The sequence below is a fragment of the Microtus oregoni genome, unplaced genomic scaffold (assembly GCF_018167655.1).
Source record: "Microtus oregoni isolate MIOR12 unplaced genomic scaffold, Mior012 000007F_ref0000211, whole genome shotgun sequence".
Classification (NCBI taxonomy): domain Eukaryota; kingdom Metazoa; phylum Chordata; class Mammalia; order Rodentia; family Cricetidae; genus Microtus; species Microtus oregoni.
This window is the reverse complement of record NW_024543066.1, coordinates 43289534-43308270: the sequence shown is the minus strand read 5'-3', so window position 1 is coordinate 43308270 and position 18737 is coordinate 43289534. Positions and strand designations below refer to the sequence as shown.

Below are 18737 nucleotides of genomic sequence, written 5' to 3'. Positions count from 1 at the left end.
CCCTTTGCACCGCAACCTCTCACAACACCAGCAGGGGGCAGTATAGACTTTATTTTCTGTCACAGAACTGGTGCCTCAACACAGATCCCCAGGCTGCCAAGCTCCAAGGCTGCTAGGCCTGGCTCCCCTCTTGAACACAAGGGCCTTCCACCATGGCTCACAAGGGATCTCCTGGAGGACGGCAGCCTTCAGGTGACATGGCAGCAGGTACCTTCAGCCATGTGGGAAGATGCAGACAAAGATGGCAGGCAGCTCCTAGCAGGCCGCAAACTTGCGCTGAATGCGCTTGTACCGGAGCAGCTCCTGCTCACTGACTGAGGGCTGCAGCCTGGCTGCGGCCTGCAACAGGTCCTCCATGGTGAGCAGCAGTGCTGAACTCCCCAGCTCTAGCCCTGAGGGTGACAAGGAAGAGTAAGGCCAGGGCCCGCCCTAGCTGAAGAACCGAGGCCTAGGAAGGAGAGCCCCGTGGAGGTACCTTCCTGCTCAGCTGTCCCTCTGAAATTCAGGGCCAGGCCTGTCTCCCACTAGCTTTTGGGTTCCTACCTGGGGCTGGCGAGTGGGCTCACCTTCCTCTAGGTCTTGAACCCTGCGTTTGAGGGCAGCTGTCATGGCATCGGAGCAGAGGGCATAGAGGTCTGCACCCGTCAGCTGGGGCGGGCAGCAGTCCAGTACACTCGCCAGGCTCACAGAGGCCTCCAGCTTGAACCTGTTACACACATACCAGAAATGTTAAATCTGGCGTCACCTCCCCCGTCCAAAGCCACACTGACTGGCACACCAGCCACCCCAGGCCCCAGCCCTTTGACAAGGCGTACTTGCGTGTGATGGCAGTCAAAACACGCAGCTGGGAAGTGCGGTCCTCACTTGCCCCTACAAACACCAGCTTGTCGAATCTTCCAAGAGACAGAAACAGAGTGTCAGGGCTGCCAGCCATGAGAGGTGACAAACATACAGAAGAAAGGTCAAGAAACAAGCCCAAATGGGTCTGGCTGGAGAGAGAGGGCCGGGATATCTACCTGCCAGGCCGCAGAAGGGCGGGATCCAAGAGGTCTGGTCTGTTGGTGGCTCCAATCACAAACACGTCCCCAGTACTGTGAAGTCCATCCAGCTCAGCCAAGAGCTGAGACACCACTCTGAAGGGAGTGAGCAAAGCAGAGTCCCTGGTCTGCCTTCCGGCCTCCAGCGCTTCTCTTTGAAGGCTACTTCAGCCAGGTCCTCCCTGAGTTCTGCACATGTGCGGCTCAACATAGGCAGCTCTCCACAGAGCTCCGCCCACAACTCTATGTTGTCCAGATTGGAAGGGCAGACAGACCCCCAATCTGAGGACTAATTTCACATCCCTCCCATGCGGGACCCCAGACTCCACTCCCACTCTGAACCCCTGACCTGTCCATCACGCCTCCAGAATCTCCGCTGCGCCCCCGGCTTGGAGCTAAGGAGTCTAGTTCATCAAAGAAGATGATGCACGGAGCGGCGGCCCTGGCCCTGGCAAACACTGAGAAAGAGGCTCCCGGGAGAGTGGTGTCGGGGAGCTTGCAGCCAGGGGAGAAGGACAAAGGACGGGAGGTGGGGCTGACAGGTCAGCTCAGGCAGCTGCCCAGTGGGGCTGCCCAGCAGCAGTTGGGGGAGGAAGGTGGAGAAGGACCGAGGCTCCTCTCCCCGCTCACTCACCTTCCCGCACATTCTCCTCACTTTGGCCCACATACATGTTGATGAGCTCTGGTCCCTTCACACTGAGCAACAGAATGGGTGAGTGAGACAACCAGACGTGTGTAGTGCATACAGCTGTCCTCTCCTCCCTGCCTCCCCCCAAACCTGCTACAGCCCAACCCCCACATTTCCCCAAGTCCTGCCCACCTGAGGAAGGTGAGGCTGCACTCGGTGGCCACTGCCTTGGCCAGGAGGGTCTTGCCTGTGCCCGGAGGCCCATGCAGCAGAAGGCCCGATCGCCTCAGGCCCAGGCTTAACAGTTCAGGGTGTTCTAGAGGGAGCTGGATGGTTTCCAGGATCTCCTTCTTCACATCCTGCAGCCCACCCACATCGTGCCAGGACACCGAAGGGATCTAGGAGACAGAGGAGTCCAGGGAGTGCGCAGGAAGGCAGCGCCTGCCCCACCTTAAGGACCTGGTTCTCACCGTGGGTGCGCCCACAGCTTGGGAGTGAGCAGTTTGCAGTTGGTCTAAGGCCTGCCCAAAGTCCTCAGCCAGCAGGGGAAAACCAGCCGCACACAGCTCCTCCTCATCCTCCTCACTCAGGCCACCTGCCAAACTACAAAGAGAAACGTGGGGCTGGACTTACTCCTGTAAGACAGCACAGTGAGTTCCAAGGCGGCCAAGGCTTAAAAACAAAAAAACAAAACAAAACAAATAAAAAGGACCAGGCTAACGGGGCTATGGATTAAGACTGTCACAAAACAGAGAGAACAAGAGGATGAGACAAGACCAGCTCTCTGCAGGTCCCACTGCCTTCTCCCCACCTCCCCAGTCACCTTGCCCTGTGGTGAGTTTCTCTTACCCTGAGGCTCTGATCCTGGCGCAGGCTACCCGGCTGGTGTGGGTCAGAAGGGCATAGAGGTCCCCTACCACAAAGCCCTACGGAATTATACAAAAGGACACATGGGCATGGCGCAGCAGGCAGAGCCCGTGGGGTCCGGACTCCAGCTGAGCAGAGGTTTTGGTGGTTTCCTGTCTCACAGGATACCACCTCACGCAGGACCAAAGTTCTACGTGTGACAATGAAACTATGATCTCCCAGAGTCAAGGCACTTGAGGAGACACTCACCGCACAGCGCCGTGCCAGCTGCGGCAGGTTCACCTCCTGGCCCAAGGGAAGGTGGCCAGTGAGGGCCTGCAGGACATTGAGCCGCTGCTCCTCGGATAGCACTGGCACCTCCAGCTCATGGGGAAATGCTGTGTGCACATCCGTGGGCAGGTCCTGTGCACGGCTTGTGGTGGCCACCACCATCAGAGGAGGGCAGCTGCAGAGGAATGGGCACCATGGTGTGAGAACATGGTTGGCAGCTCTCAAGGGATGGGATGGTTGAGGGTCAGGATCGGTGTTAAGTGCCATCCAAAGTCCCAGTACAAGCTGTGAGGACATCATGAAGGGGGAGCTCACTGAGGACAAGGGCTTCAACCTAGGATTTCCTCCAAAATGCTAAACTGCACCTCCTACCTCTGGAGACTCCAAGAATTCAGCCTTGGGACAGGCAGGTGAGATTTGAGAAGCCCGCAGGGGTGAGGAAATGAGGGATAAAGGGCTGAAAAGACTTAGAAGGGGCTCCCTCTATAAATACCTGCTGGGAGGGTCCTCATCAAGGAGGAGGTGACTCAGTGTGGCCACCACGCGGGCATCCTCGTCCAGCCCGTCACGGTCCCAGCCCAGAAGGTCCACGGCTGTTAGCAACAGGACAGCAGGCCTGCAGCGGTGGGCCCTGGAGAAGGCGGCCTGCAGCTTTGTCTCCACAGCCCCACTACTGTCTGCACAGAGGCTGCAGCAGGGCACCTGTGGAAGACAACAGATGGGTCTGTGAGAAGGCGGAGGCATGACCAGGGCAAAGAGGTGGGGAGTCAGAAGCAGACCATCTCTTCTGTGGAGAGCAGGGATGGGAGAGAAGGAGGGACACTAGCCAGCTCTTGCTTTTGTTCACCCTGTCCATTCATCTTGGGATGGGCAGCCTGGAGAGGCCGTCTGAGTAGCTGAGCATCATGGGTGATATGCCAGCCCAGACTAATGGGCTCATGGGGTAGGACTGCTAGATGGTACGAGGGAATACAGAGAGAGAGAGAGAGAGAGAGAGAGCGCGAGCGCCAGAGTCTGGGCTGAGGGAAAGTGGTCAGGGTTCTCTCCAGAGGCCCTCACCTTCAGTAAATGGAGTCCAAGGCGATTACATGCAGCCTTGACTGCTGTGGTCTTCCCGCTGCCTGGGGGGCCTCGAAGAAGCACACAGCTGGCTCCTGTGAGCAAGGTTCCTCTGCAATTAAGGAATATACACTGTCCCCCACCTTCTGCCAAATGTTAAGACCCCAGCGACACAAAGATCCTTGGACTTCAAAAGTACTGTTTTTCCCTGTGCCTCCCTGACCCCCTTTAAGGTTGTCTCCACTCTGAAGTCATCTCTGGTGCTCATGCAGAAGCACCGAGCACACTTTGCGGCCACATACACTGGTCTGCAGAGCACAGGGAGGACTTGGAGTTTAGACTTGGGTCACTGGAACAGAACAGGGTGTTCTTTGGGGACGGATTGGTAAAGGCCAGGATGGATCATGAGCTCCCCAAGCAGAAAAGCAGACTCTGAGAGAGCCGCCTGGGAGTCTGCTGGTGGCCTGGATTAGGTGTCCTGGCTGTGGCCTCCAACTCCGTGGTTATCTACCGGGAGTTATTTCCCCGGATGCTGCCCCACAGGGATGCTCTCTGAGCAGGCCCTTCTCACAGCCTGGGTTTACACCTCACTCACCCAGGCTGCAGGCGAGGCTTCAGGACAGCGCAGAGCTCCTTTACCAGGGCTTCTAGGCCTGGAGGAGACAAGCTGTCCCAGGGAGTGGACTTTCCCGAAAGCAGCAGCGGAACACGACTCAGGGTAGAACCTGCCTGCGAAAGGTAGAAGCCCACGGTGCTTCAGCGCTCCTCCCCCTTGGCCAGCCTCTCCCACCCGATGCCGTACCATGTATAAAGAGGTGTGGGTGGTATCCGCCAGGAAGGCACTGGCTGGTCCATCTGGGGCTTCCCCAACTGTTTTCTTCACTTTAAAAAACACCTCCCGCCACCTGTAAGAAATAGGGCCAAGGAACCAAGACCTTGAGTCCACATCTGCCTCTCTGCAAGAGCAAGTGGCTTTCTCATAAAGGACTGAGGAAATCCCAGCACTTGGGAGGCAGAGGCAGGTGGATCTCTGTGAGTTCGAGACCAGCCTGGTCTACAAGAGCTAGTTCCAGGACAGGCTCCAAAACCACAGAGAAACCCTGTCTCGAAAAACCAAAAATAAATAAATAAATAAATAAAGGACTGAGGAGCAGCACAGGTAGGTACCCTGATGCTGACCGGTGGGGGCCGGAGGAGGATGAAAGCAGGTGGTCCTCTCTCTCTGACTGGACCATAGCACATCTGAGGGCAGCTGTGTTTACCTGTCTGCACCCATTACAGCCATCAGCTCCAGGCACACGTCCTAGCCACCCACTCTGAAAGGTGAAGCCACCATCACTAAGCACTGCAACCTACGGCCACATTCCCTCGCTTCAGAACAGTCTCTCTCCTATACCTCTGCGCCAGGGTCTGGATCTCAGACAGAAGTATCCCTGGTTTTGATTCAGTAATTCAACAAATGCTAATTGAAGTTAGATTCCTTAATGGTGCCATGTAACTCTAGTCCTGAGACAGGCAGGCTGCGCTATATGAGACAAGTGATTCTCTACTCTGGAATCATCTGTGAAGCTGTAGAAGTGAATAATGTTCATGTACTCTGAGTTCCTTTGACAGGCTGGGGACCGCCAGATCTGGGGACAGGGAAAGAAACAGAATGATGACCAGTGGGCAGTTTGTGTGGTTAGCAAAGTCCAAGAATTAGAATTGTTTGCACAATTTTGTAGCTACAACAAGAACCATCGAGTTATACATTTGTTTTGAAAGAGATCTTTCTGTGTTTTCTAGAATGGCCTCAAATTCATAATCTCAAGTGACTTTCTGTCTGAGTCTCTTCAAGTAGGTAGAATAATTGGTATATGCCACTATGATAAGCTGAATCGTACACTTTAAAAGAGTAAGAAAGGCCTCAACTGGTGGCGTACGCCCTTAATTTCAGCACTCTGGGGGCAGAGGCAGGTGGATCTCTGTGAGTCCGAGGCCAGCCTGGTTTACACAGCAAGTTCCAGGACAGCTAAGGCTACGTAGAGAGACCCTTTCTCAAACTCCTCCACTCCCAAAACGCATAAGAGGCTGCTAAGTTGTAGTTCAGGTCTTCCTATCTCAGAATCACAACTCTCCGTCTCTGTCCCAGATAGCTTGGCAAACCAAGGCACTTACAACCGAGCCTGACCAAGTTCACTTCGGCACGTCCATGGCAGGAAAGAACTGACTCCTACAAGTTGTCCTCTGACCTCCATAAGCTCCCAAACACACATTTTATAAATAATTAAATGCAGAGCCGGGCGGTGGTGGCGCAAGTCTTTAATCCCAGCACTCGGGAGGCAGAGGCAGGCGGATCTCTGTGAGTTCGAGGCCAGCCTGGTCTACAAGAGCTAGTTTCAGGACAGGAACCAAAAGCTACGGAGAAACCCTGTCTCGAAAATCCAAAAAAAAAAAAAATAATAATAATTAAATGCAGTTAAAACTATTACTTCATCCTCTGAAAGAACAAGACCACGAAGCACAGGCTCATCCTGATTTCAGTCCAGTGGGTCTAGGTGTGTTGGGCACCCGTATTTTATGCATTCTGAAGGCATAACCAGGGCTAAGCAGCCACACCTAGGGTCACTGGGAATCAGAGGTACTTATGCTACTAACAGGGAAGAGGGTAAGTGCAGCTAGTAAGTCAGTCTCCCAGACAGAGACATGGTTAAATACTCCTCCCTTTACTTCTTAGGCAGTGAGACACCAGGAACAATTATACTCTAGACCCCTCTGAGACCCTTCACGATGAAAACCCCTTTACTCAAAATGTCATATTGTTGCCAGGTTGCCCACTCTGGCAGCAAAGGTGAGTGGGAGGGAGTGCTTTAAAGCAGAGGTGTGTGTTATAAAGGGAGATGGCTCAGCTGGTGAAGGACTACCAAAATCACAGCCAGAGTCCAGAGTCCTAGAACACAGAAGAGACAGGTGGGTACAGCCACCTGCCCATAACCCCAGCAAGCACAGGACAAGGAGACAGGGACTCCAGGGCAAGCTGGTTAGACAGACCAGACTAGCCTAAATGGAGTTCCCAGTACAGAGAGACCCTGTCTCAAGATATAAGATGGAGAGGAATTGAAGACACTTGATGCTGACCTCGGGGCCTCCACACACACGCACCTCCACACACGCGCACCTCCACACCCATGCTCACAAACACATACCCAATACAAATACATTTTCTCTAAGCATTATGGTTGGCAGAAGCTGTGTTCAAAACAAAAACATGAGGGAAAGTATGTGCTGTGTATCCAACCTAGAGCTTGGTGCATGAAGGTGGAAGTTCAGTGTCTGAGCAGAGTTCTAGTTCAGAAAACCATGCCTACTGTAGCTGAGTGTACAGCCTCACACCTCTGTCACACCAGAAATCTCATCAGTACATCCTGAAGCAGTGCACAGGGAAGCAATGGGGGATGGCATTGGGGGTGCTTGGAAGGGTGGTGCTCCACTTCAGGGATCTAGACTACCAGAGCATCTCTGAGGGAATGCTGGGTTGTGTCCCCAAACACCAGGGAGCAGGGGCTTGGGGGGCAGTGGAACTGCTAACTCCCAGGTAGCTCTGGTTGAAGCCCAGCACAGGAAAGCTGAAGAAGGCCCATCAATGACGGGGTTCCTTTCTAGGGAATCCAAGGAGTTCCCTGGGTTTCCCCCCGGTGCCCTTGCACTCACCTGCTTCCTGTCCCAACCTTTCTTTCTTTGAGCTCTGCTCATGAAGAGCTCTGCACTCAGCACCCAGAAGCCAGGCAGATTTCTAGAGCTGGGTCAGCGGCAGTCCAGAGGTTGACCTCTTGGTGTGCCTCAGGATATCCCACCCCCTGCTTCCTTTGACAGTATGAAGTATAGGTGGGCTTCAGTTCTACAGAAACTAAGTCAGGGCTGCGAGTTTAGTTGGTGGAATGCTTGCCTAGCCTAACCAGTGTTACTGTGAATCAGAGGAATTCGAGTCACTAACTGGGAAGAGGCTGAGTGTGGCTAGCAGCTAGCATGAAGCCCTGGGTCTGTTTGAAAGCACCACAGAAACTGGGAGTCAGGAAGCAGAAGCAGGAAGATCAGAAGTTCAAGGCCATCATTCACATGTAGATTTTGAGATTAGCCTGGACTACATGAAACCCTTTATCAAAAAATAATCCAAGTCAAAAAAAAAAATCCAAGTCAAACTGGGCGTGATGGTACATGCCTTTAATCCCAGAATTTGGGAGGTAGAGGCGGGTAGTATCTGTGAGTTCCAGGCCAGCCAGAGATACACAGTGAGATCCTGTCTCAAAACAAAACAGCTAAATCGGGCATCGTAATCCTAGTACTCAGGATTGGGGTCTGGAGAACTACTACAAGTTCAAGGTCATTCTGGATTGCATAGTAGTCTGAGGCTACTCTGAGCTACAGAGTAAGGCCTTGACTCAAAAATACACCACCACTGTGAGTTCAAGGCCAGCTTGGCCTACAGAGCAGGTTCCAAGACAGTCAAAGCTACACAGATAAACTCTCATCACCACCACTAACAACAACCCCAACACCACACACAGAGCACTGGCTCTTAGGCATTTGTTAGACAAGAGAGCCAGAGGCAGGAGAGACTGCTAAGTAGCAGCCTAGATGCCAGGCGCCTGATGTGGACTAGGGTTACTATCACAGGGCGCACCAGGCACCAAGAATCAAGCTCTGGATGCTGACAAAGACGAGCCAGGCTTTCCTGGCAGGCAGGGTGTCTATCTCTTGGCATAGGGCATGAGGTAGAAAACCTAAAAGTTGTGAATGATCGTTGTTAAAGTTGGGCTAGCCTATCCGTGCTCCCTATGAAAACACGAGGGGAGTCGTCCTCCCTTAGAGTCTCTGGCACTCTCGAGGATTTTCTTTGACTTAATAAGTCTTTTAAATAAACCTAAAAACAACAAAAAGCAGGGAAGGGTAACAAGATAGGTCAGCAAATAAAGGCACTGGCGCCCAAACCTGATAACCTAAGTTCTATTCCCAAACCCTGTAAGGTCAAAGGTGAGATCCTTCTCCTGAGAGTAGTCCTCTGACCTCCATACGTGCACTGTGGCACCCATGTGCATGAAACCATGAGTGCACACGCATGTGCTCAGACTCTGACACACACACACCACATGATAAACATGAGGGAAAAAAACACTACAGGAAGCTCGAGACCAGCCTGGTCTACAGAGCTAGCTCCAGGACAGGCTCCAAAGCACAGAGAAACCCTGTCTCGAGAAACTATAAAAAAAAAAAAAACAAAAAAAAAAAAACACTACAGGAAATGGGAAACAAGTCTAGAAAAGATAGAGGACTAGGCCTGTGGTACAATCACATTTTCTTCCCTTTATAGAAGGCTATAGTCCTCTCTATTCTTTTCCCCATGAAGAGTTTCATGAGACCCTGGCTGGCCTTGAACTCATGACCTTCCTACCTCCATCTTTCAAGTGTTACAAGCACAGATGTGCACCACCATCACCAACTTGTATGTGCTGGGGATTGAACCCCGATCCTCCAGTCAAGCCAGGCAAGTACTCCACACTTAATGCAGCTCCAGCTCCACTAAAGTGTTGTTCATTCGGTGTGTGTGTGCACGCACGTGTGCGTGCTAGGAATCATACATCCACACACACACACATGCTAGGCAAGTACTTCACCCCAGCCCTAGGCAGTGATTCTTAACCTGTCTTTGGTCATGTCCACTTGGGAACCAGAGTTTTTTCCCTCTCTCCAGCAGGAACAAACATCCTTTAGCACAAAAGCTGTATTCCATACAGATTGGGCAGACTGTGCACTGACTGCACTTGGCTTACGACTCTGGACTACAGATGAGGAGGCAGGTGTGTACCTGGGCAGTTTCTCCAGGCGTCCTTCCAGAGTCTCCACTTGCCCAGCTGTTGGTACACACAGAACATCCCCTTCCTGGACCACCCTGCAACAACACATCAGTGGCCTCAGTCAGCTCATGGTGGGTGTGTCAGGACCGTACCTGACACACCTGGGCCTATTCCCAATAAGACCAAAGCTTCCAGTTATCTTGGGAACAATTAAGACTTAAATTGAGTTGGGGAAATGATGGTGAACTAGAAATGGGGTCAGAGACTAGAGATGGAAAGTGCGCCTGGTTCTTTTGGAGTGTTCTTGACCAAACAGTCCTATTTTCTTAGTGTTCAAGGCAGCTCATGGCCATTCCAAGGCTCTCTGACACAGTAGTGGCTGGTTATGATGCAGTTAAAGCCGGTAGCCCTGGGGTACCTGGACCTGAGGAACAGGATGGGAGGAGAGGCACAAGGTGAGAAGAGGCTAACCTGGGTGTGCGAAAGTGCCGGTAAAGAACGCGGTCATAGTTCCCACTAGCGCTGTAGTGAGGTGAGGACACAATTTCAATGTGTAACTCTCTAGCAAACGGAGGCTCAGCCAGCAGTGAACAGCTTCCTCTGTCTTCAGGACTGTTGGAGCCTTCTGAGTATCTCTGATGGAAAGACAATTACCACCTTACAACCTCCAAGGTTTCACCCTTAGCAGCCAGTGTCTACATCTGACTTTTGTGTTTACAATATCAAGCCTAGCATCCAGATGTCGCCAAACTGCATATCTCTGTTGTCCTTAGAAAACCTAAAGTTCTCCTTCTAATGTGTACTAAGAAGCCATGTTTACTCTTCATGATTCTGGTTCCAAAAAGTTATCTATAAAGAGAGACTTTCTGGGCCTTTCTTTGAAACCTGTCACTTAGCCCAAAGCCAGTGAGGGCAAAGAAATGCATTCCTGTGAGTCCTGTTTGTTTTTGAGACAGGGTTTCAAGGAGCCTGTGGTACCTGTTGGTGGGGGAGCTCTTGAATTTAGTCCTCCTGCCTCTCCCTCCCAAGTGTTGGGATTACAGGCAAGCATCACCATGCCCTGCCCCAACAAGCTCTTTGAATGCCACTAGGAAGCTGCTGGAATTGGTACTAAGCGTTCTTTGAGGAGATATGATTCTGGCTATGGGAAAAGGATATGGTTTTGTTCTCTCTTTCCACAGCTCAGGTTGACCATCAACTCAGCGATTTTCCTGCCTCAGCTTCTCAGTTTTCGGACTATGGATATGAGCCACCACAGCCAGCTTTAGATACAGCCTTACCAAGCTAGAGGGCTGTTTCAGCTGTTTCTTCAGTCAGAAGGAACCCACCACCCACTTACTCACAGAGGGACTTCTGAGGGGACTTGTTGGGTTGGTGTGCTGGGGTGCTAGGAATAGATCCAGAACTCCTCAGGGGCTACACAAGTGCTCTTTCACTGAGCCACACCCTAGCCCCATCTCACAATATCTACTCACAAGTTTCTACACTGATGGACGTGTGCTGTTTCTACATAACCACTGGGCACCTGAGAGGAGTTAAACCAACTCAGGAACTGGTGTTGTTTTAGCTAGTTAACTAATTTCAAGTATACTTATGCTTAGAAACTAAACTGTATTGTGCCCCGCTCCCAAGCACAACTGTATTTTTAAAAGTAAAGGCAGAAACCAAAACACTTCAAAAAAATCTCTTAAATATATTTAATAAGATATTAAATACCAGATACCAAAGATAACAAAGAACCCTTTCAAGGAATTTACAATGTGATTGAGGACGGATTATGTAATCATAAAAAGCATAAGATAAATATCCTAACAAAGACTCAAACGGCTAGAGGGGGAAAGAAATGATGTTAAAGCTATGGCACCGAGATCATAAAAGGATTTAGGTTTTCATTTTTAGGTAAAATTTTATCAGACAGTTAGAATAGGAAGTCAAGGAAAAGCATAAGGCGAAGGTACCAAGGCACCGTCCTAACGTAGCAACCCAGTTACCGATTAGTGTAAGCAAGTGTATGCACATCTGGTACTTGGCAGTGAACCTCACCTTTCACCTAAACACATGACAGCTCTTCCCATGAACCACTACGCTGGGGAGACACAGTATGATAATACAGAATGTGTAAACAAGGCCAAGAGACTGTATGTGCGAAGTCTAGGACTAAGGCACAGGGGGCCTAAATTCTACAGCTAGCCTTCCACTTCAGTTAAGGCAGGTAAGGGAGCAGAGGAAAAGGAAGCACTCCTGACCTGAATTCTGAGCTCTCCCACTTCCAGGGGGTCACAGCCGAGATTAAAAGCCAGAGTAGGCGGCACAAACACCAGTTGGTCAGCAAGTGGCTCTCCCAGCTGCCCAGAGCTGGGTCCCAGTCTCTCGGACAGGTCCCAGCGAGGTTCTAGGACCTGTACTTTAGCCAAGTGCGGCTGGGAAAGGTTTGGTAACTCTCCGACCCGGGCCACCCATACCCATTCGCCCTGGAAGAGCCCGAGACCCCGGAGACAGCTTCGGCTCACACCCAGTGCGTCTCCAGTCCCTCCCAAAACTCCTTTAAGTTGCCGGACTGCGTGGGAAACGGCAAAAGAGGATACCACGGGCGGGGGTGGAGGATGGCTGTGGTCACTGCTCTCAGTGCCCAGTTTGGCTCGCCCGCGGAGCTCAGTTACTGCCAGCCGCGTCCCTGGGCCCAGCAGCCCTTGCAAGGCCGGCCGCGTCTCCAGCACTCGCGAACCGGGCACGGACAGGATCTCCCCGCGGCGCACCAGCAGCGGTCCGACCCGAGGCCCAAGCCCAGGTCCGGGAGACGTGCCGAGCAGCGCCCAGCCTAGCGCTGGAGGCCGCCGCACAGGCCGCGCTCGCACTCGCGCCCCGGGGCCTAGCGCCAGGAGCCGCAGCAACGCATGGCTCACCAGCAGCTGCGGAGGCCCGGGCCCGCGCTGCTCGTTCTGGGGGCCTGGAGCTTCCAGGGCCGCAACGAGCAGCGCGGGCCCCGCAGGACTTTCGCTCGCCGGCCGCAACGCCAGCACCAGGCCCAGCCCTGTCGCAGACCACGGGCCCCCGGGCGGCAACAGCACCGACAACGGTGGCGTCTCAGTCGGGAAGGGCTCCAGGACGCGTAAGACAGCTAGCGCCATGGCCACTGAGAAGTGAGCGCCTCCACTTCCGGAACTGGCGACCGGAAAACTCCCGGGCACGAGGGGTGTTTCCGCTTCCGGCAGGAAAGTGGGCGGGGCGTCGATGACTGAGTCGGCCCCTGGGAAGATGGACTGTGAGCCGGCTGGTTCCACCGCCCGCCTCCGTAATCGCCTACGCATGCGTCCTTTGAATCTGCATTTAGGAGAATTTGCTTTTGCTTTTCGGTAGGGGAGCTAACGCCCTCTCAGTTAGCATGCCCTGTAACACGCACTCAGTATTTTACTGATCAAGAGTAACTGGTGTGAAAAGTGGAAGGAGTCCCGTTTTTGTTTTTTTTTTTCTGAGGAAATCTTAATTTGTCCCACTCAGCTGTAGGCATTGAGGCTTGAGGGTTGCGAGGAACGTTGTAAGAGGGAGTGGCAGGATTATAAAACGGTCCCAAACATGCTTGTACTTCTACGTATGCAGTTATGTAGTGGCTGCTGACTGAATTACTGCATGTGATTTGGTGCTGCCACATCTGTCCCCACACAGCTGACACAGACAGAGCCCCCCACGTTCCAGCGGCGTGGGTCCTTCCTGTTCACTGTTCTGCTCCCACCAAACTTTAAGATTGAGCAGTTCACCCTTGCCCTCCGACCCGCTGCTCTCTCTGTCCTACTAACCCTCGGAGACTCACTCTGTTTCTTCCGCAGAGGAGGGAAGGCAAAAGGAAAGGGTCGGAGGCTTCTGTGATGGGACCTGAGGCAACAGCTGTACTGTTACTTAGATTTCATCTCTGTCTTCATGCTACTGCTCCATTATATTCAGTGATAGGTCATATTTCTAATTAACAGTTACAAGCTATTAATTAGATATTAAGGTGGTGGTGCACGCCTTAATCCCAGCACTTGTGAAGCTGAGGCAGGAGGATCTCTGTGAGTTTGAGGCCAGCCTGGTCTACAAAGCTAGTTCCAGGACAGCTAGGACTGTTACACAGAGAAACCCTGTCTTGAAAAAACAAACAAATATATTTAATCAATCTTTTGGATGGTGGCCATTTCCTTTTTCTGAATCTTGTCTTCCAGCTACTGTCGGATTCTCTCCCTTTCTTTACAGTTGAGCTTCTTGAGATAGTCTTCTGTTTTATACAGTATACATTCTCGAAAAATCAGAATGTCAGACACCTGAAGGCTGAGTATTAGAATTACATATATTAAGATGTCTTTATCCCCAGAAAGATGAGAAAATACGGGCTGGAGAGATGGCTCAGTGGTTAAGAGCATTGCCTGCTCTTCCAAAGGTCCTGAGTTCAATCCCCAGCAACCACATGGTGGCTCATAACCATCTGTAAAGAGGTCTGGCGCCCTCTTCTGGCCTTCAGGCATACAGACAGAATATTGTATACATAATAAATAAACAAATATTTTTAAAAAAAAGATGAGAAAATACTTAGATTTCTAATTATAGTTCCTGGAAATACCTTAGTTCATAAATTGAAATTGGACTGGGGGTGTAACTCAGTCGGTGGAGTGCTTATTTGGCAATGGGGAGGCCTTGGGCTTGGACCCGGGTCTGTCGGTACACTCCTGTCTTCCTAGGTTTGTAACCAGGATTGACAGTTTTCTCCTGTCTTCCTAGGTTTGGAACCGGGTCTGACAGTACACTCCTGTCTTCCTGGGTTGGACCCAGGTCTGACAGTACACTCCTGTCTTCCTAGGTTTGGAACGAGGATTGACAGTATACTCCTGTCTTCCTGAGTTTGGACCTGGGTCTGACAGTACACTCCTGTCTTCCTAGGTTTGGAACCAGGATTTACAGTATACTGCTGTCTTCCTGGGTTTGGAACAGGGTCTGACTGTACAGTCCTGTCTTCCTAGGTTTGGAACCAGGATTGACAGTATACTCCTGTCTTCCTAGCATTTGACAGGTAGCGGTAACAGCGGTAGGTGAGCTGCCCTAGGATACATGAGAACTTGTCTCAAATGGAATTGCCCATTCTCTTTTTTGTATGTGCATGTGTTCGTGTGTAATCTTACATATGCACATATGTGAACATTCATGTGGAGGCCAAGTGTTAAGATCAGGCTGTGTGACAAAACTTTTCCTGGGGAGACACAACACACGTCTTCTCATGCCATATAGGGATCCCCCAACAGACCAAGGCACAGACACCAACAAACGCCAGCTTGGTGAACCAATAAGCTTTACTGTAGTCGCTTACAGAAGTGTTAGTGAGGGGTTACTTACATGAGCGGAAATGACTTAAAGACAGCTGCATCACCAAAGCTCACTCAAGAACTGGGAACCTGGAGCACACTGCACAGCATGCAGGCAGCTCAACGGTGAAGTGGGGGAATGTCCTTTCCGGATGCCTCAGTTGGTCCTAACCTCTTTGAGGTTGCTTGGCTGGTTTGTGATTCTTTTCCAGGCAGTTGATCAGGTCTGAGAGTCGTCTTTGCAACTTGGCTTCAGTTCTGAGAGGGTCGCCCAGATTTTGTGCCTTGCTTTGGCAGGGAGGGGCCTAGTGAATCTGATCAGTTTCAGGGAATTCCTGAAGCTGTTTTGAGTTGTTTACTTTCCTGTTTACAGAGCTTCCTACAGGATGAAAAATTTTGTTTTGTTTGTTTTCGAGACAGTTTTTTTTTCATGTAACGCTGACTAGCTGGACCTTGCTCTGTAGACCAGGTTGCCCTTGAGCTCACAGAGATCCACCTGCCTCTGCCTCCCAAGTGCTGGGATCAGAGACATGGGGCACCACTGCCAGGTCAGGATGGGATGTTTTATTTTGGGAGGAAACTGTTTTTGTTTTGTTTTGGTTTGGTTTTTGGTTTTTGAGACAGGGTTTTTCTGTGTTGCTTTGAAGCCTGTCCTGGAACTAGCTCTTGTAGACCAGGCTGGCCTCGAACTCACAGAGATCCGCCTGCCACTGCCTCCCGAGTGCTGGGATTAAAGGTGTGTGCCACCACCTCCTGGCATTAGGAGGAAACTGTTATGGAACACAAGTATCTTCTGAAATTGCTTTCTACAATATTTTTTCGAGACAGGGTTTCTCACTGTACCTAGAGCTAAATGATTTTGCTTGCCTGGTTGAGCAGCAAACCAGAGGAATCCTCTGTCTCTACCCTGTCATTGCAGGGATTACTAATGGGTGACACCAAATCCCAGGGTTTTTAAGTGGATGCTGGGGTGACCTCTTGAATACTGAACTCAGGTTCTCATGCTTTTGCTGCAAGCGCTAGTGATGAAAATTACTTCCCCATCTTTTTCTTTATATTTTTTAATATTTATTTATTTATTATGTATACAATATTCTGTCTGTGTGTATGCCCACAGGCCAGAAGAGGGCACCAGACCCCATTACTGATGGTTGTGAGCCACCATGTGGTTGCTGGGAATTGAACTCAGGACCTTTGGAAGAGCAGGCAATGCTCTTAACCTCTGAGCCATCTCTCCAGCCCCCCCCCCCATCTTTTTCTTTTTCTTTATGCCCAGACTGTAATAAGCAAGGTTTATTTAGCATAATACAAACTAGTTTGGAACCCGTCTCTAACACCTTGTCTCAGCTAGGTAGAGAGGAGTTGGAGCTCCTCTGCTTCACAGCTCTTCTTTCTCTGTTCCTGAGGGCTGGTGTTGAGCTCACTGTGTATGATCCTTCCTCATCCACCTCTCAAGGACTGGAATTATGCTCTACCATGCCTGAATTTCCTTTAATTGTTTTTCTTTTGGTTTTTAGCGACAGGGTTTCTCTCTGTAACAGCTCTGGCTAGAACTCAATCTGTAGATCAGGCTGGCTTCGATCACAGAGACCTGCCTACCTCTGCCTCCTGAGTGCTGGGATTAAAGGCATGCTTCACCAGGCAGTGGTGGCTCAGGCTTTTAATCCCAGCACTAGGGAAGTAGAGGCAGGCGGGTCTCTGTGAGTTTGAGGGCAGCCTCGTCTACAAGAGCTAGTTCCAGGACAGGCTCCAAAGCTACAAAGAAACCCTGTCTCGAAAAAAACCACAAAAAAAAAAAGCATTTTCCACCATGCCCAGCCTTTTCCTTATGTTTTGAGACAGGAGACAGAGTTTTACCATATATCCCTGGATGGCCTTGAACTCATGGTAATCCCTCCTCAGCCTCTTGAGTAGGAGACTCATAGTTGTGCACCATCATGCATGGTAAATTGTTGCTTACCTACACATGGGGCTTAAACCCAGGGCCTCACACATGTTTGGCAAGTACTATACCACTGAGCTGCAATTCCAGTCCCTCATTTCAAATTGCAAAACAGCATGAAAAAGGGTATTAGGACTGCTGATGTGGGAGGGTATTTTGTTTTGTGTTGATTTTATTGGTTAATAAAGAAACTGCCTTGGCCATTTGATAGGCCAGCCCTTAGGTGGGTGGAGAAGACAGAACAGAATGCTGGGAGGAAGAGGGAAGTGAGACAATGGCCATGCCTCTTCTCTCTGGGTCAGAGATGCAATGAAGCCTGCCACCAGGTCAGACATGCTGAATCTTTCCTGGTAAGCCACCACTTCGTGGTGCCACACAGATTATTAGAAATGGGTTAAGCAAGATGTGAGAATTAGCCAATAAGAGGATAGAACTAATGGGCCAGGCAGTGTTTAAATGAATACAATTTGTGTGTTGTTATTTTGGGGCATAAGCTAGCCAGGAGCTGGGCGGGATGGAAAGCAAGCCTGGTTGCCTCATTACTAAAGACTGCATATGGTGCTGCTCATTGGTAAACTCAGCACTTTGGAGGCTGAGGAAAGAGAATTCAAGTTTAAGGCCAGCCTGAGATGCATAGCAAGACCCTGTAGCAAGAGCTATAAAAAGACGCTAGGGACTGGGATTCACACAGATGGAAAATTTCATTTTCAGCCTAACTGTATGTCTCTGTCCCTTGCTTCCTAGAGAAACCAAGGACTGTAGGTTTAAAGAGGATACATAGTTACAGGTAAGCTCTATGCCTCAGGACTACGGTGCATCTTGAGGCTTTGGGTATGGACAAGGAGATTTGTTGCCCTGCTTCAGTTACACTCCAGATACAAATAACCATCTTTCTGTCCCAGGATGCTCCCCCTGCAGATAATAGTAGAAAGGCAGGTCACTGTGTGTTGCCTTGAACTCATTGTTAGTGGTAAAGCGAAAAGCCGTTTGTGTATGAGAGCCAGGATCCCACTTGCTGTCCTTCCCTCAAGCTCACTCCTCAACCCACTATAAACTTCTCAGGCAAAGATCACCAGACACCTCCAAATTGCAAAATCAAGGTGTTACTATTCAGTATTTAGCACACTCTGTCTGCCTCTGTCATTATGACACCATTATGATTCCTCTGGCCATCTTTCATCACTCAGGAAAGTTATCCTTTCTCTTGTACCATCGCCCCCCCATCCAGTGACTCACCAAATCTTGTTGACTGTACACATCTCCTGAGCCCATCACCTCATTTTCATTTGTTTTCAAAATTTTTGTTTAAAATGTGTTCATGTGAGTGTATGCAACCTATGTGCAGGTGCTCATGGGAGCCAGAAGAGGGCGTCAGATCCTCTGGAGCTGGAGTACAGGCCTTCGTGAACCAACTGATGTGGGTTCTGGAACCTAAATCAGGTTCTCTGGAAGTACTCTTAACCACCAACCATGTCTCTAGCCGATCTTTCCCGGTCTGTTTAAAGAATTTTAAATTATGTGTATGTGTGTGTGCGTGCATGCATGCATCACACATACGTGTGTATGTGTGTGTGTCTGTGTGTGTAAGTGTGCAGGTACCTACAGAGTCTAGAAGAGGATATCAGATCCCCTCGAGCTGGAGTTAAAGGCAGTTGTGAGCCAACTAATATGGGTGCTGGGAACTGGACTCAGGTCCTCTGGAAGAACACCAAGTGCTTTTAAGCATTGAGCCATCTCTCTAGCCTCCATCTGTCCAATTCTTACGGCTACTGCTCT

The 18737-nt window shown here is 50.6% G+C and overlaps 1 protein-coding gene across 2 annotated transcripts; it reads right to left on the bottom strand.

The window, feature by feature from the left end:
* Window positions 1-33: 33 nt before the first annotated feature.
* Window positions 34-12869, bottom strand: Pex6 (peroxisomal biogenesis factor 6). Of its 2 annotated transcripts, none has more exons than XM_041656374.1 (17): window positions 11939-12869; window positions 10164-10327; window positions 9704-9787; window positions 4664-4766; window positions 4457-4590; window positions 3862-3973; window positions 3296-3504; window positions 2782-2977; window positions 2515-2591; window positions 2136-2268; window positions 1858-2063; window positions 1672-1733; window positions 1387-1495; window positions 1017-1133; window positions 816-893; window positions 567-706; window positions 34-392 (listed from the first exon to the last, which is right to left on the bottom strand). In XM_041656374.1, the coding sequence occupies exons 1-17, from the start codon at window positions 12818-12820 to the stop codon at window positions 256-258; spliced, it is 2943 nt and encodes a 980-aa protein (XP_041512308.1). In that variant the 5' UTR covers window positions 12821-12869; the 3' UTR covers window positions 34-255. The 2 variants fall into 2 exon arrangements, with proteins under 2 accessions (XP_041512308.1, XP_041512309.1); XM_041656375.1 differs by having other exon boundaries at window positions 12596-12868.
* Window positions 12870-18737: the final 5868 nt, after the last annotated feature.

Excerpts from the sequence above, each read along its gene's own strand:
- Pex6 (XM_041656374.1), bottom strand. The coding sequence starts at position 12,820 with ATGGCGCTAGCTGTCTTACGCGTCCTGGAGCCCTTCCCGACTGAGACG. Across the intron at positions 9,788-10,163 it reads CGGCACTTTCGCACACCCAG|GGTGGTCCAGGAAGGGGATG; the intron begins GTTAGCCTCTTC and ends GTGTTGTTGCAG. Across the intron at positions 3,974-4,456 it reads AAGCCTCGCCTGCAGCCTGG|AGGAACCTTGCTCACAGGAG; the intron begins GTGAGTGAGGTG and ends CCTTAATTGCAG.